The sequence below is a fragment of the Anticarsia gemmatalis genome, chromosome 2, assembly GCF_050436995.1.
Source record: "Anticarsia gemmatalis isolate Benzon Research Colony breed Stoneville strain chromosome 2, ilAntGemm2 primary, whole genome shotgun sequence".
Taxonomy (NCBI): domain Eukaryota; kingdom Metazoa; phylum Arthropoda; class Insecta; order Lepidoptera; family Erebidae; genus Anticarsia; species Anticarsia gemmatalis.
Window position 1 is genome coordinate 13,171,244 of NC_134746.1, and position 18,546 is coordinate 13,189,789.

The 18,546-nt window shown below is 33.6% G+C and overlaps 2 protein-coding genes across 2 annotated transcripts; one reads left to right on the forward strand and one right to left on the reverse strand.

Moving 5' to 3' along the window:
- Positions 1–15: 15 nt before the first annotated feature.
- Surf4 (Surfeit locus protein 4) lies at positions 16–16,279 on the reverse strand. The gene is made up of 6 exons (XM_076133447.1): positions 16,121–16,279; positions 11,087–11,248; positions 5,308–5,409; positions 3,960–4,190; positions 2,450–2,629; positions 16–2,062 (listed from the first exon to the last, which is right to left on the reverse strand). The coding sequence occupies exons 1-6, from the start codon at positions 16,169–16,171 to the stop codon at positions 1,976–1,978; spliced, it is 813 nt and encodes a 270-aa protein (XP_075989562.1). The 5' UTR covers positions 16,172–16,279; the 3' UTR covers positions 16–1,975.
- Positions 16,280–16,668: 389 nt separating this feature from the next.
- On the forward strand, positions 16,669–18,063 carry ubl (Ubiquitin-like protein 5). Its single transcript, XM_076123244.1, has 3 exons — positions 16,669–16,784; positions 16,885–17,065; positions 17,919–18,063. The coding sequence occupies exons 2-3, from the start codon at positions 16,888–16,890 to the stop codon at positions 17,960–17,962; spliced, it is 222 nt and encodes a 73-aa protein (XP_075979359.1). The 5' UTR covers positions 16,669–16,784; positions 16,885–16,887; the 3' UTR covers positions 17,963–18,063.
- The last annotated feature ends 483 nt before the right edge of the window (positions 18,064–18,546 follow it).

The following is an 18,546-nucleotide window of genomic DNA, read 5'->3' on the forward strand; positions in this document are numbered from 1 at the left end:
AAAATGAACACTGTTAAAAAATAAACCACTTTTATTATATAAAAATTTATTCGGAACAATAATCTTTTCAGGAATCTTTATTACCTATGGCCAAACTGCAACTTAATAAAATAAATAAAAAATAATAATACAAAAATATGTGTCTTTTAAATACTTTTTGATAAATCATTCAATATTATGTTTCGTTACTAGATACTACAGGGAAGATGAAGCACAGATCAGAAATTGTGATGCCAAAGTTTTACTTAGGCTACTGGAATATTGTAAATAAAAAGAGCATTTCGATTACCTTCAAAGATCTGTCGTCGGTCAGTCAATAAGTACAAAATAGTATATATTTTATATAAATATTTACATTGAATCACAACATTTAGAAAAAAAAACAATCGGAATGAAACATGTACGCTAATAGAAAATGAAAGCGGGACTAAGTTCAGTCTGAGTAAATACACTTACACGCGATTATACAACAGTCCGCTAAGAAAATATCACTTCTATGCGGGCGGGAAGATGAGGTTACTGATTTGGCGCACACGATAACAACACTGCGCGGGAAAACTTCACTTGTTACCTTCATACTTTATCATAATGGCACTATGGGAACCGCAGTTCCTTCGCCCTAAACTCCTTCAGTAAAAGAATATGCAGAGATCATTACATAAGACCTTGCAATCTGACTTAATTACATTCTAGGATCTAACCTCACAATACGACAAAAATATCAATACAAAAATTGTGCAGTAGTCGTGTTTCATAATTCTCAATAACATTTTATCGTACATTATCGATATTATGTAAACCCAACACCCACGCAGTGTCGTTATCGCGAGATAAGCTTCGGAATTCACAACACTATAATAAAGTGCTCAATACTAGTCTTATATATAAAATTGACAATAAAAATCATATAATCGTGTTAAGAATTTTATAAAAAGTGTATGTTATCGACCAAATTGTGTGGAGTTGGTTTAGTTTAGTGTGTAGTGGCGTAACCATAGTCTGAAATGGGGAAAGCCAAGCATAATAATACACTTATAAATGCTCAAATTTCACTACAAAACACGATTAAAGGTTTTTTAAGAGCTCTTTTGACTATAGACAGCTATTGACTGCTTTGCTCCCATATTTCTTATCTAGTACGGTATGTTACGCTTTCCTCACACGCAGTCTCTAGGTATTCGTCTTTTCAGAGGCTATAGGGTATTATAATGCCTAGCTAACCTCGCCACTGTTAGTGAAGTATTATGAAACCAATTATTACTTGTATATTATGGGCAGTTTACTCATAAAAGTGTATATTTAAAAACTTGAATATATTTACAAAGGTCTGAAATAGTAATATTTTTTTAAAGAAATATACAACTGAGAGTCTACTATAGTTTTCTTTTATAAAATGGGCTGCTATTAGCTTTTGTTAAGTTCATTTCAAAGGCTAGGCATAGTTACCCTCTCGTTATTTTTCGCCGCTAGTAGCGCCACCTGGCGCATCAAGAAAAATCCTCTTCCCATATGATCTCATTTTATAGTAGACAAACAAACCTTTGTAACATACTCATATAACAGTAATCTGCTCAGAATATACATAATGGCTTGTTGCATACCTACAAAATACAATAAAAAACTAACTTCCGGTCTCTGAGGTACATTTAGGCAGTTCGAATGGGTAAACTATCGTTAAACGTGCCTCAGAAGCCGGGCATAAATCAACTTTTTGAAATCGTCAATTTCGATCGTATGTTCATGTTATAAGGTCTATTTTTGATGGCGTTGATTTAGTTATTAGTGCAATTTGGAGGTATGCTTTAGCCCTTACAGGATATGGAATTAAGCTCAGCATTCACGAATAATCGACTAGTCAGACTGTCACAAAAACACCAAATTGTTGTATGAAAAAATTTTTCTTTTCGTCTCGCACCATAACAATCTTATGATTAGTATAAATGTCTTTCACTGTGCATACACGGAACATTCACTTCTACCATTTCTTCTTGTGTTCGTCCATACTGACGCCGCCCGGCCCGAGGTACACGATCATAAGGAGACCGCCGATCACTGATAGCGTCTGAAATAGAGGAATTTAGGTTAGGCAGGATATAATGCGCTAGTTTATATTTCAATAGATTGGTTATGATTATATACAAAAAGCTATAAAATCTATCTATAAATGTAACTATAAAACTATAAGAAACGTGTAATTTTAACAGCATGTAAACGCTCTATAAAATTATACGCTTGTTACCCATTCTTTATAGGTTATACACTATAACAAACAATCGAATCGAATCGAAAAAGAGTATACAACTATTACATAAAGGGGACCACTGGAATTATATTTTGCTTGTTAAGTTCATAAAAGGTTTACATAACTATGATTCAATTTATTATTTAGGCCGTAGAACTCTGCATAGTCTAGTCAATTCTAGAAATTTCTATCAAAACTATGTGTTACCTGGAAGAAGTCATATTTGAGGAAGTCCCTGAGCGGCTTGTAGGAGGGCACGGCCCACCACGCGTTGTGGTACAGGTTGAGCACGGTCAGCACTAGCACCAGCATCAGCGCCGACAGCTTGGTGCGGTAGCCCACTGTCACCAGGATCATCAGGATGCTGCCCAACAGGTCTTGGACGATCTGCGAATATGACAACATTGTTTTTAGTGAAACTCACAGCTTTTTCTAATAAATGTTGTTATTTATAGAAGAATTAGTCTTTATGGTAGATTTTTATACGGGAAAAGATGTTAATTTTTTTTTTTTATAGCCATTAATACTCACTATCCATTGGTACCAGAAGAACAACCAATTTAAGAACATAAGAAGACAAAATAACATGTAGACTATATCCGATAAATACAGGTTTTTTTGTTTCGACCCACAAATGCCGTTTACTATACAGTCTCAACTTTCTGCCTATCTTCTAGTTAATGATTAAATTAGGCACGTTTTATTAAACTTTTAGTAAAGCGTTGCTTAGGCCTTACAGTAGCTAGATTTGTTCTTCTTATAACCATTATACATAATTCTATGATCAGTTGATCAGCCAAATTCTATTTCCCCATATAACCCATGACCTACAATTAACACTACTACCCACACCAATAAAGCGTCGATCTAAATATAAATTCGCTATATTAATAGGTCATCAGTGACGTCACACAAGTAGTACACAAATACGATGTGACGCGACCGGTAACTAATGTGCTCAGTGAGTTTGAAACGTCGTCAGATTTGCTTAACATTACATACGGTTGTTTGGTAAGCTGTAGGCGTAATTTTGAACTGTTTTTACATAGATGTTATGTTACTAATATTGTTATGTTATTAGATTTTTTTCTCTAGATAATCTTTGTAAGAAAGTTAAGTTAAGTGCACTTTTAAGTCGTACTTTAGTAGCAAAATAAATAGAAAATTGTATCTAAAACTTCGAACCTGCCTTCTAAGTTCTGATGGCTAAGAGCTAATCATACAGATCAAGAATGTACCTATCAGATCATTTCAAAAGGACTGTAGGAGGTTAAGGCCCCTATTATTGCAAAACCTGGCTTCAGGTTGTAAAGCGACTTCACAAAGTCCCGTTACAAATTGTAAAAACAATAACACTATCAATATTTACTCTTTAAAAAGTATTGTCATCATTTCTAATATATTATCTACTAGCTGACCTGCGCAACTTCGCTTGCGTCCAATAAGAGAGAATGGGTGAAATTTTTCCCCGTTTTTGTGTAAGATTTTATACTGGTACTCTGCTCCTTTTGGTCGTAGCGTGATGATATATAGCCTATGTCCTTTCTCGGGTATCAAAATATCTCCATAACAAATTTCATGCAAATTGGTTTAGTAGTTTAGGCGTGATTGAGTAGCAGACAGACAGACAGAGTTACTTTCGCATTTATAATATTAGTATGGATATTATCAAGGTACAGTCTAAACAACAGATTTAAGTTTAAAAGTATAAATTTACCTGTAGGAATGAAACTTCGAATCTCAATAGCGTGATGAACATGAAAGCGAGTAGAATACGTCCGGCGAGCTGCAAGTAAGTCTTGGGCTTGTTCTCGCCGAGCGAGGGCACGCCGGCGAAGAGGCTGCGCCCCTCGGCCCGCGCCTCCGCCACCACCAGCAGCAGGGCTCCGATCAGCGCCAGGTTACGCAGCAAGAACTGCATGTCCCATAGTATGCTGTATGCGAATGTCTGGAACGTAAGATTTGTTCAGTCAGTATATGGTTAACTAAAATAAATATTAACCCATTAGTGTCCCACTGCTGGGCAAAGGTCTCCTCCCGTAATGAAGTGCTGGCCGCTGGCGGGTTGGGATATTGATTAAATAATTTTATTTTATTAGGTATAAAATACTTAATAGTTGTGAGACTTCTACAGATAGATACCTAAATGTTATGCATTTTGCAACACTTCGGCAAACTTAAATGAAAAGGTTAAAGAATTTCGACTTGAAAGAATTCATATCTTATCACGAAGTAAATAGGCAGACTTTTCAATTTATATTCTCGTTATTGCATTTACCGTTTTCTTCATTACACCGTTTATTTCGGCAGATATACGGTTAGCATTAAAAAACAAAACCCATTCATAAACATAATTGTCTTTTGCAATTCACACAAAAACTAAAGGTCATCCGTAACGACTTCCCTAATAATTTCGCGGCCAGGAAGCGTAATTTCAAATAACATATTTACGCAAATACGGATGATTTAGGTAAAAAACAACATGTCTCGTTGTGCAGACAATAGATTGTAGTCACGCGACCATGACCATGCAACATTTTCACTTTAAAACATCTCTGAAGTGTATGTAATTACGTTAACTCGGTAAATAGTACGTTTGTGTTATATTATAGTATTTTCTCACGAAAAAACATTTGTGTAAGAGGGAAATGACGGCCTGGGAAGTGTTTGAAGTGTGAAGTAATTAAAATGATTGACAGATTGCACGATGAGTAAAATGTTTTTGCAAATGCGACGTTTTAAAATTAAAGATTTTAAATCCCTTTCGATTACCCTCAAATACTTGTGTTAGGACTTAGACATGGACTCAAGAATTTAATTTAGATACAAATAAACTTATTTTCAGCACCTAGATCTTAGTATATCGGTTACTAAGCTCATAAGGTGGAACTTTAACAGTTGCTTACATACATTTATCACTCATTCTGTCGACTATCGGATAGCGTATCCAACACCTTATCCATATGCCGTAAAATTAGCCCTAAAGATAAGCAATAACATAAACAAACCATTCTAAGTGTAAAGGAATCTCTCGTAATAAATATGTTTACGTATATGTTTGTTACCTGGAGTACAACGATGAAGAAGAGGATTCCACACGCGATGTCCACCTTCAGCCTGCCGAGCACCATCACGCAGCCTCCTAGCTGACCCACTAAGTTTACTATCTGTAAACAACAAAGTATAAGGTTAATAACCATAAAAAAGAAACTATCACCATATAAATATAGGTCTGTAAATATTTTCTGATAGTTGACAGTTGAAAAAACCTATGTACCACCGTCGTACGCATAATACGTATACGCTTGTATTCGCACGTGCACGTAAGCAGATGCTATATTACAATTTGGCCATGGTTAATAAAATCATCTTGATCCCGTAAGACCACCCCAATAAACATTTATGTTCACGTTTTCTATATAAGTATGTATTTAGAAGTATATTAAGTATGTACTTATATGAGTTATCTGGTTACCATAGTACAAGCTTTGCTTAGTTTGGAATCAGATGACCGTGTGTGAGTTGTCCCAAAATTATTATGTTTGTTAAATGTGCGAAAGCAAAAGAAATCGAATGCTATGAAATTAAAAATGATGTCATAATTAGTATAAGTTTATTCTGAGATTATTCGAAGCAGTGTATAATTGTTAGGTCGGTCATTAACTCATTATCAATACGTAAACAGTAATCGCGGCTTGTCCTTCGTAACTCAGTCGGCTAGGACTCAATTAGAACTCAATAATGCATAACTGAATCGATACATGATTATAGTAGACAGTGGCAAGGTACGATTTATTGTTAGACCCTAAAATATATAATAAAATAAATAATAATAAAATATGTCATAAACACACTATAAACCCATTTTAGTTAGAAAACTACTATATATTATGTTTTCTCTTTTTTATTTAGCTAAGCTTCAAATGTTATTTTATGAATAAGAGGGCTAGTATAAAAGATATGTAACGGATTAGTGTAATTGATGCTCATAGCTTGTTAATGTAAATGAACAGTAAATCAAGCAAGTTTTGGCGACAATTTTTTACAAAACAGTGGTCGACGTGCCGACTATTTAGTGTAATTTAGACCAAAGCAAAAATAAGAGTTCATGTTGCCCCAAAGCGTCAACCTTAAAAACCTAAATATTGTATCCTAAATTAAGCGTATTAGCGCGCAGAATAGGGTACGTATGATTAAAACCCATTTGTTAACCTTCGCAAACACCGGTCATCTTAGTTTAGAAATGTTCCCAATGAAATTAAAAGAAGAAGCAGTTTAGTGTAAATCCTCATATTATCTAGTTAAGCTAAACATAGCTTTATCTAACATAATCAAAGACAAATAAAAAGAACAAGAGAGGCGAATGCTCTTACGATAAGTGACTCACAGCGGGAAGCCCCAAATCTCATAACATGTCTTTATGATAACCTAACCAACCGTTTTTCTGTTTTTTCCCCCGTTAGGTCACTACACACATTCGGTTCGGCAATATTAAAACAAAACCGACTCGACTCACTTGTTCGACTTGTGCCAATCGGGTTTATCTATACACTAGCTGACCCGCGCAACTTCGCTTGCGTCACATAAGAGAGAATGGTTAAAATTTTTCCCGTTTTTGTAACATTTTTTACTGGTACTCTGCTCCTATTGGTCGTAGCGTGATGATATATAGCCTATAGCCTTCCTCGATAAATATGCTATCTAACGCTGAAAGAATTTTTCAAATCGGACCAGTAGTTTCTGAGATTAGCGCGTTCAAACAAACAAACAAACTCTTCAGCTTTATAATATTAGTATAGATTAGTATAGATAGTATAAATATTCAGTTTTGCAGGCTGATTAATGCTGAAACGAATGTGTATGTAGCAAGCCTTACACCAATAATCTTGTAAATTACGTGGTTTTGCCAGTAGCAAAAATCCACGTCATTATCTTTTTTTATTGTGACGTTCTCAGTAACAGTTTGATAAGCTTCCGTTAATGGCAATAACCTCGCCCCAATTACATTTAATAACAAATTATATTTGCGAAATACAAATGATACTAACCCTTGGGGGAAAACAGGCAGCAGAATAAAGATGAATAACACATGTCATTAAGTATCTAAAATTCTAAACCAACAGCTGGTAGGTAACACTTGAGTTACCGTAAGATATCGCAATTTTATTGATGAAAACTTTGTTCAATTTTCTTCTCTAAGAAGCAATTTTTCATCCTAAGATAACTCTTTACGAGATAGGAGGGCTAATTTCAATGTTATTTACAGATAATGTATTGAGAATCCGTCAAAAAACATCAAAACTATTCATCATCATTCACTTTCACGAGCAGTTTACATCTACGAATAAGTTTTGTAGCTCCTTATTTTATTGAATGAATCCCACCCGTATTATCAATTATTACAATATATTGTATTTATAGACGATAAATATCCACATTTATCCACAAAATAGACTAATTACACGTCGTATTGTAATCTGATATATTTACTTGACTCCATTGTCGGTCAATCATCTGTATTTGCTACAATTAACAATACAATAAGGTTATTAATACAAAATTGATTGGTTACATCCTTCCTTGTATCTTTGGCTTGTTACCAACGAGTTTCTACCCGCGACTTTGTCCGCGTGATGAGGTTTTCCGGGGTAATAATATGAAGCCTGCATGTTAATCCAGGTAACAAGCTGTCAGTGTACCAAATTACAGTAAAATCTGTGTAGTAGCTTTTTCAACAAACTTTTGAAAGAGTAACAAACATACACACATACCCATACTCACAACTGTAACTGAATAATTTGAATAGGATTCGTCATCGCTCATCAGTTGGTAAACAATCTGTGAGGTAGGAGTAAGCAAACGTTGGTGCGGTCAGTCCATAGATAAAGAACCACGTAGTCGTATTTTAGCAATGCATTTCTGTTTTTGTTGAACTACGTAAAGCTTCAGTTATTGTCAACGTAAACAGTTATCTCGAAGCGGACTATGGTCTTCCAACGACTTGAAACTATTGACACTAACGTTTGAATAAATTCAAGTGCGTGTTGCTCGCCCTTGCAGTTATTTATCTCACAAAAAAGCAAGCCCTTCAAATCAAAACACAATACAATAATAGGTGCACAAAAAAACATCAATAAATTTCATAGTGCTAAAATCAGTGACGCGGTACAAACAGGTGTGGGTGCCAAATACACAATATTTATTGTATTCACTTACTACACGCATGCTGCAATTATAAACAATGACATTACATTTATATTATGTTAAACAAAGTGCATACATTCTTAGCTAATTACATCTTAGCAATCACGAGGTTAAGCTACCTTTACTACACATTGTATTGGGACGGGTGACCGTTTGAAAGTAAGATGTGCATTACTAAACTTCGAATTCTGCAGTGAGCAATCAGTGGTTTCTACAATGATAGGCTGTCTTCCGCAAGCCAATTATTACAAGATAATTCATGGACATTCTCAGGTTAAACTTTCAGGGTCAATAATTAAGAAACTTTGTATTTCTTCAATCAATAGACATTGCAGTATCTTAGGAAATTTTCATCATCGTTTTACACACTTTTATTAAGTTTCCAAACAGATTTCAGTATCTTTTCAGTTCATTATTATGAAATAGTATCACAATAACGATTGTCGCTGTTGCTATGGTGACGCGTAGATAAAACGACAATTTGCTCGAGCATACGAGTTTCGCGGCAGAGAGAAATGTACCGGGTTTATGTAGCAATAAAGGAATAAACACAGGAGAAGTGCATGTATCACTTAAATCTACCACACTAACTGCATTATGTGCACAAGAGTCCCGATCACTATCGATCGACTACCGACAACCGGCTAGCTATCGAAAAATCTTGTTTTAAAATCTTATCAGCGCCTCTAACAGGCGTTGTAGGAACAATTTTTGCAGTACATTTCAAATGTTAAACTCTTGACACTCGACAGACCCCCGGGTTCTGAGGTACATTTAGCGGTAGTTTATCTATTCAATTGTGTCAAAACTTATACAAAAAAAACGCTATTGAATAGATAAACTACCGTTAAATTTACTCAGAAACCAAGGGAGAACCGGCTGTAGAAAATCGCGCTACAGGTCCGAGATTACTTAAATCAGTTAGTTACGATGCCACTGACACGATTGCACATAGATACCTATACCTAACATACGGCAAACTTTTTACAGCCATATTTTGCCTCGGGGGTAAAAATTACTAGAAGACATAATTTTCATTGTCATTGTTTTACAATGATATTTGCACGCACTAGTTATTGGCTAGTTAACAGCCAGCTGTAAGCTGTCTTTATTAATTACTCGATATTCGTATAGTAATGATGTAACGTCTATTAATATGCAGTATTTATCTTATAATCATACAATTATTCAGCTCACGAATATTTGCTATGGAAAATGCGGGTAATTAAATGCAGACTGTTCAAACAATTTTTGCAACTGGCAAGCTTTTGAATAGGAAATATGTGAATTGAGGTGCTTCCTATGAATTTCAGATAGGAAATGATTCTGCAATTTGACACGCACTGTCAAAAGTGGTCAAGATTTTTGTCGGGTTTCCTTGAAGAGGACAACTTCCGCACTAAGAATTGTTCTTATATGAAAAGGACTTTACAAACAACGAACACTGTCTAAACTTCTCAGTAAACGCAATATGTAATCTCGCTCGCCTGAAATGGATATCCATATCAATCAGCTCACGTTCTTTTTCAAAATATAAACTTTCAACTCTGCCAAAACTTCGTTACTTTTACATTTTAGTACGATTTGAAAGTAGGCACTAGTATTTTAAATGGATTGAATAGATAAAAACTCTTATATCTTCCTCCATTTTGAGTTCCATCTGTGTCAAGTATTAACTGGTATTTTATGTAAGCAATTATTACGCACTTTTAGGCTTCGTTATGAAACCGGTTTCGCGAGTCAGTTTCGCTATTGAAAGTGAAATTATAAAAAATATAAGCGCCATTTTTAACCAACTAGTACCGTACGGTACCGACATTTTTTTACTAGACGCGTCTGAAGATCTAGTTTGGTTATTCTAAGCGCCTATTTTTTCATCGTCTGATGACTGTTGACAAAATACGAAAGGAGAATCAGTCATTAGTCAATAAAGGCACCTGGCCTCGCGGAACTTTGCCTTAAGAGAAAGAATCATATCGAATTTCGCGAATTCTCTACATGCTGGCAGTAGCAATACCGTGTGTCGTAATATTTCAGTTATTTAATAATCCTGATATCGGTACTGGTAATTTTACGACACCGTCTGAACGAGACTCGGTGCAAGGTCGTCGGGTATCATTATGTAGATATGAATCGAGCTGTGTCAACGCATCTTATTGTAAACCAATTTAATTCGCGAAACGGAACCTTATGAGCTATTCGCTAAAGAGATTTAAGAACGAAAGCAAGACGAGATAATACCCTGGCTTCCAGACGATCTTGTGACGTATCCAATGTTATTTTTTTTTTTTGCATACATTTAAGTTTTTTTGCCACCTTCATCGTGCTGAACTCTGGAACTAAATTTCCCAACTAAACGAGAGACTATACCTAGTCTTACAAACGTCATTTTTCATGTATCTTAGTTATCCAACGACTACAAACACAATACACCATTTTCTATACACGTTTCGCAAGCATTTTCTTGACCTTTTGTGTATAAACTTAGCCTGTAATAAAAAAAAAACATGAAGTATCTAAGAAATGAGTCAGACTCAAGGCCTAACCCCTCCCTCATTACGGGAAGAGACCCTTGCCCAGCAGTGGGACAGTAATGGGTTAAATTTATTTATTTATCTAAGAAATGGATATGGTACTCACAACAAACATTGTGGCGAGGAATTTGCCGCAGCCCCACGACATGTCCATGTAGTCGCGCTGCTCGGACCATTGGAACCACATGCGGAGACCATCTTCAAGGAATGTGGAGATGAGGCACAGTCGCGCCACCGTTGGCAGGACATTTTTGCCTCTGCGAATCACCTGAAAAAGATATTCCTCATTGGTAAAGTAGTTCATTTAAAGTTTTTTGTAAGGGTCTATACTTGTAAAACGTAGAACAAATGTACAGATTATGTCGGTCTCTATTATTTTCCGTGCATAGGGATCATGATATGACGATTTTTTATAAATAAAATATTGCATAGTTATTCTAAATTCCCTAACAACCTAGGCTACCTAGCCAATGCTTATCGTAGAGGAACATAAAATTTAGAAAATAAAAAAAAAACCCGTGACTGGCAATTACACAGATAAACTTCAAGCTCACCCAGTTAAATTGGGGAATTCTCAATAGAAAAACCCAAAATCTCTGTTTGACCTAAGGCCTGATGATAATAACCACGTAAAAAACTTGCTTACGTTCTTTTGCAGTTTATAAACTCAATCTACGAAAAAAAATGATCGGTTTAGTTACCTGTTTGAACTAGGCAGTATACAGTACCATAGAATTTGTAAATAATACGAAAGAGAACTATAGAATGAGAGAACGAATGAATGATGTTGATTGCTTCATTTATTTACTAACACACAAAAGGAAGTTCATTCATAGCCCAGCGGTCACTCACAGATCAATCATTTCCATTCTACGTTATTGTTTGTCAATAATAATGCCGTTATAAAAATATGCGTTTTTCTAGAGTAAAAACAATGGTATTTCACAGGCAGGCAAATAAGATCTGAATGATTTCGGTTGGCATGTAACGAATGCTAGAAAAGTCCAGCTCTATTTTGAAATATCGGCCTTTAGTTCATTCATCATTAAAATAAAGCTCCGGCTGGAAAGAAAAATGCATGTTGCATTGGCAAGAAAAACATTGCGTACGGACATAGTGAATCGAATGTTTCTACAAATAGACCTAATACTCAAGTTTAGTTTTATTTGAAAAGTTTGTCTTTTTAACCTTTGGAAAAGTAAATGCTTCTGATTTGCTGTTGCAAAGCTAAGCGATGAAAAAACTTCGTTTATACAAAAGCGCGGGATAAATATAATCGCGTCTTTAATGACATTGACATTATTTGACATCATAGAGGCGTACTTTTCTTTTTTTATTTAAAACACGCGTACGACATGCATACTGCCAATATAGATTCAATATACTTCTAATTGTTTCACAGTACGTGCCTCGCGAACAAATTGTTCCAACGTTTTTATTCGAATAAGATACTCATTGCTCAATTCGTCACAAGCATGCGAACATTGAAATGTACAGTTTTACAACCGTTTAACTGATTAACTACCAATAACTTGGTGAATAATACTGTTGCTTTTTATCTTTATTTGATTTTCAATCGTGACGAAATGTCTATGAGTAATGTTTATATGAAATCGAAAGTAAAAAAGGAAACTTTATTCAAGTCATCTGCAAAAAAGTACCGAAGCGGTGCGTTAGTATCTACTTCTTACCGTCGAAATACGAATAACTATGGTAGGGGTTATTCATATCTTAGTAAGTAGAGAGGAGAGCGGTCGACACGCATTCTCACATGCGGTCATAAAACTAACTAATGACGTGGTCGAAAGCTATTGGGCTTCATAATTAAGGTAGATATTACTAGATATGTACCTGTAACTTACTACCGCTATTCTGATTTTACTTCCATAAAAGACACAGTCGGAGGCTACAGGGAATTCCAATAAATAAATAAATATTTGGAAGAATCAAAATGATAAACGGCCAATTTCATGCGGGAATTACAGCTGCTGCACTTGACTTATAAGAACATTGATCGTATAAAATTACAACGACAAAAAAGCACTTGCAAAAATTCTCATAGAAGAAAGCGATCATATGAATAATTTAGTTGCTATGCGGGCCAATTGTAACACACTTTCACCTACTGTCGCAGCTTAAAACTAGTTTGGCGATGGCGAATGCATAATGCTTTCGTCATATTATAGAATATCTATAAAACTTTACGACTGTAATATTAAATTAACTGCAACGGCGAGCTTTAAGACGTGTATTAGGAAAGGCTGTACGAAAGATAAAGATAATTTTCTCGTATTATACATTATTATATTATTTTACTTATCTTACACAGCTAGCTAAGAATACGGACACGTAGTTTGAAGCTCCTAATATCACGCCTTTAATGTGATTTCGTTTACGAGTTGGAGGTGCCAGTATAGATCGAGATTTGATTCGAAATATTCCAGGTACTTGTGGTAGCGGTATTGAAATATGCAAAATATGTTTCAACAATGCCAACAATGCACTTCACATAGTACCTATTTTAAATAAAAAATAAATTAAAATTTATACCCAATATATGAAGAAGAATTATTATTGGTATTCATTCACTAACCAACAAATCAGAATATAATTTGCAGACTTATATTGTGAAAACAAAAAAAACAATTACCATTTCAAATACAGCAACAACTATCTAACTGAAAAACTGACTAGTAATTATTTTAAATTGTATAATTAATTATCAAATTACTATAAGATATATCTTATATTGAGAAATACACTAGGTAACATTAATGTACATTATGTAATAATACATATAATTCTACATAATAATGTTTGTAAATTTAGAGAGATAAGATAAAGCACATCAACTTTAGTTTCATAATCATTCATATTTCACACAATTTATTATCTATATTTGATTAAAGGGATATTTATAAAACCTTATTTTATCTGGAACTTAATCCAATAATAAAGTTATTAATCTTTTTCCTATTTCTTTGGTACTTAATTTATTCTACTAATAAATATTTAGGTGGTAGAATTTAATACTAAAATGAATCACTATAACCAGCCAAGCAATTTAGCTTAGAAGACAAACATAAAGCGTCTTTTTGTATAGTTAGTATATAGTTGTAAAGATTAGATGCAACTAGATGATAGTCTTATTCAGACTATATAATAGAATATGTATTAAATCAACTTTTACAATGTTTAAATAGGATACTATAAGACTGATCTATTCTAAACATAAGATCACACTGTTCTTTCCATAGACATAGACAGAATACTTCTAAAAAAATGCAAACAAACTTCTCTTGCTTCATTCACATCCATTCAGAATTTAATAGAGGTTTTTAAAGGCTCAGCATCCTCTCACTCTTCTCCCACCATACATGAATAGAACAAAATAATGAATGAACTATTCAAAATGTACAGATATAAGTGAAAGGTGCAAAAAGTAAAAGTGACATGGTACTCAGTGTATTCACTTCCTATTGTAACACATCATTTTGTGTTCATGTTAATTAAAAAGTGACATTTTTACTATTGAACTTGTTACTTTTAAAACTATTCATTCAATCAAACTTGTTTACAAGAAGACTTTAGAAAAATAACATAAACATATAAAAAAATTGATTTAATGATTATGTAAAACTAGGTACACTATATTGGATGTATAAAATATATTTTTTAATAGCCATTACTGTCTCACTACTGGACTAGGGCAAGAAAGGGATTAGCCCTTGGGTCCACAACATTGAAACACCAAGAAATTTGTTAACTAATTTTTAAACATCAAGATTTCATTATGTTTTCCATGTAGTGGGAGAAAGTAATAATTATTTAAAATACACACATATCTCCAGAAACATTAATAAAATTCAATAAAATAAAATGTGCACAATATTGAATTATTGATAACAATATTAGGAATAAAGTTAACAGCTACTACTGCTAGAGATAAAAAGTTTTTTATATTGTAACTTTATCCACACTAAGATAACACAACTACTACCAATAAATAGGTAAACCACAGCTTCATATTTTGTAGTAGCAACTACTGTTGTACTATTTGGCATAAACAAATCTTGTAGAAAACAAAATTAATTATAAAAAGTTATAAAAAAAACAAAATCATCATGATGCATAGTTTTTGGTCTGTATTATTTATTTTTATTGATTATGTCATACATAATCAGAATTAATATGCTGACTCGGTATGAATAAATAGAATTAAACAATTTATAGTGTTTTTGATCAGTTATTTTGTCACAGATAAAATCAAGGGAATTTAACAAAAATAAAATTAGGCAAATCTATGACAGCTTTTTTTTTATTATGTTAGAAAGACTCATAGTTGGGCAAAGGTATCTTGCTTGGATTCCAATTGGATTCTTTCACTCACTGCACCCAACAATATGTTTCAAATTTCAATACTTTTAAATTAAATATGTTATGTATATTACTATGGGGGAAATTCATAGAAGTAAGTTTATTACTGAATGTTTTGAATTGAATTTTTAAACATAATTATTAGTGCATAGCATATCAATGTTGTAATAATACTTTATCTACTTTCAAACAGTACAGTCTAATGCGAAAATGTATGCATTTAAGATTTTGGTAATGAGTATAACTGTACTCTAGTGGTATTACAGTTAATTATTAATGAAATCTAATTAGTTAATGATAGTAATTAACATATTTTTGTGAGTTATCTCATTATTGACTGACAACTTGTTAGGGAAATCAAGTTGTTCATAACTTTAGACATTAGAACAGCAAGACATAATGTATTACATTAATATAGCTACTGATTTATGTGTTCCAACATGAATTTAACTGATGAAATCAAAAGATAAGTAGGTTAAAGGGTGAGACATCTGTAGGACTGTATTTTGCAATGCAATTCATGTTTCTTCACTGAACATGAAGTGAACAATCAGATAAAATATTTTTTCAAAGTTTGGCAACTACACAGACGCTTCACCGAACTATGTATATTATCATTTATATGCGTTTCAATTCATTCAAGAAGCGCCAACAAGAAAATAAGTTCGGTGACGTGACAATCCCATCCAAAGTACGATTCCAAATCATCTATTTAAAACTTAAATACTAGGTTCTACACAGTATAAATCATAGTGAAAATTACCTGATCTGCGACGTCCTCGGCTGTAGACACATATTCATTTGGAATTTGCATTTTTCTAAGCCGTTTCACAAGCACATTCACTAAAAAATGATATTTCACTGCCGTCGGAACCGTCACGTCAGTCGTTCGCCGTCGAATGACGTGTGGACAGTTGGAATACACTTCCTGTCCAACTAATTATCTTTCGGCTATTATCAATTACCTAATGTCGTAAGTTGATAAATGTATTTGAGTTTTAATTATATTTTATATTATTCAGTTCTTAGCCGAAATCTTATGAGTTACAGCGGTAATTTACAATAATATGGAATAAAACGAACAGGATGTTTTGATTTTGAGCTAGAATGGGATGCGATAAACGTCAAAATGATATGAGCGTTTAGTAATTGGAAATATTAAAGATCTCTAAGTTAATAAAAATCCTCCTTCTTGGAGTCCTTCAAAAGTGAATCGTGGTTCAATTTATTACTTATATATTATACTAAATTAATAAAACAGTAACAATATTATTTTTCGAAGTATTTTTGATTAATTGAATAACAAAAGTTGCGGATTTTTTGTAAGAAGATTACAAAACGTAATGTCATTTGGTCGTAAATTGCAAAAATATTTTGTTGTTCTTGTTTAACTTGTTTTAACGATAAAAAAGTAGTACTAAAGTCCGGTAAATATAATGTATTTTAAACTACAAAGTGTATAAATTATATTATATCTAAAGTTTATCAATTCTACGTATATTTCTCAAACAATAACCTATTTTACAGACAATGCTTGAGGTTACATGCAATGACCGACTTGGGAAGAAAGTTCGAGTAAAATGCAACCCTGATGACACCGTTGGAGATCTGAAAAAGTTAATAGCAGCACAGACAGGCACACGACACGATAAAATTGTGCTTAAAAAGTGGTACACTGTGTTCAAAGACCACATCAAGTTATCAGATTGTATCCTTTTGTAAACAACGCTACAGTAAAGATCGCCTTATAACAAGATGAAACTACTAACAAACGCATTTTTTATAGTCATACCTCCAATATTTGATTTTGACTGAATAATTCTGATACTTTTGTAATGTATAGAAATAAATACTGAATAATCTGTGATATGTGATGTTATACAATCATATATATCGTTTACAGGCATAGTAATACTCATTAAGTATAAAAAAGTGTACCAAATACCTACCATTTGGTGTCAGTGGCTATGATGCAAGGTATCCTAAGTTATAGACAGTAGAAATCCGAAAACTGAATGCTCGGCCTTTGGGAGAATGGGTATTTCAGATTTCCCTCTGATAAAAAAGCTACTATGCTTACGAGTTTATGAATATGATTTAAGAAGATCCATTTAAAAGGACAATTATTATTATGATCTGACAATAATCCCATATTGTTGATAAAGCTTCAATTAATAATAGTAAAATGATAGGCATTCGTAAATTATTCCACTTTATACAGAAACTTTGTTAGTTTAAATTGAATATTGTCTTTATTAACTACTTGCTGACCCGCGCTACTTCGCTTGCGTCACATAAGAGAGAGAATGAGTCAAGATTTTCCCCATTTTTGTTACATTTTTTATTGCTATTCTGCTCCTATCCGTCGTAGCCTGATGATAAATAGCCTATAGCCTTTCTCGATAAATGGACTATCTAGCACTGAAAGAATTTTTCAAATCGGACCCGTAGTTTCTGAGATTAGCCCATTCAAACAAAGAAACAAACTCGTCAGCTTTATAATATTAGTATAGATGCTGTCGTATTTCAATTTGATTATTTCCTGAACTTGAACTTCACAGATGAGATCCATGATGGCATGAACCTGGAACTGTACTACCAATAAAGCTGCTGAGGAGATGAACACAAATAAAATAATGTTAATTTAATTAATTTTGTATTTAAGTAAACTTTAAGCTAAAATACAATTTGTTTCATTTTTGACAGTATGAATCCTTTCGTGTGTATGAAGATTATACACATCCATTCCTCTGTGCAACTGACTCCCGGTTGCTCCACAGACTGGGGGTTTTAGGCAGTTATTTCATTTAAAAAAAATGAGTCTAAGATAAACAAATTTTCTTTATTTTCTCTATCATAAGTAGCAAATTGTAGATAAAACATGGCATGTAATGTGTGCCACTATATAAAAATGAATACTCTTTACTAACTACTACTTTCTTATTTGAAATAAAACAACATACTTAAAATTAAAAAAAAACAACACAATCATCACATGCCCCCAACATATTTACAAAAAAAACACAACGCCATCACGCACCACATCAATTACGCACACCATACATTTTTTATACACACAACTTGATTTTATAAAAAGTACCACTATCAGCTGCCACTCTCCCACCCTAACTCAAATAGGCTTCATATCTCTTCAAGGATTAGAATGACTATTGCTGTATGAGGCAAACA

Coding starts and splice junctions, on each gene's coding strand:
- Surf4 (XM_076133447.1), bottom strand. CDS start 16,171: ATGCAAATTCCAAATGAATATGTGTCTACAGCCGAGGACGTCGCAGAT. Junction 4,191..5,307: donor TCTTCATCGTTGTACTCCAG/GTAACAAACATA, acceptor CTTACGTTCCAG/ACATTCGCATACAGCATACT. Junction 2,063..2,449: donor TCAAATATGACTTCTTCCAG/GTAACACATAGT, acceptor CCTCTATTTCAG/ACGCTATCAGTGATCGGCGG.
- ubl (XM_076123244.1), top strand. CDS start 16,888: ATGCTTGAGGTTACATGCAATGACCGACTTGGGAAGAAAGTTCGAGTA. Junction 17,066..17,918: donor CCACATCAAGTTATCAGATT/GTATCCTTTTGT, acceptor TGAACTTCACAG/ATGAGATCCATGATGGCATG.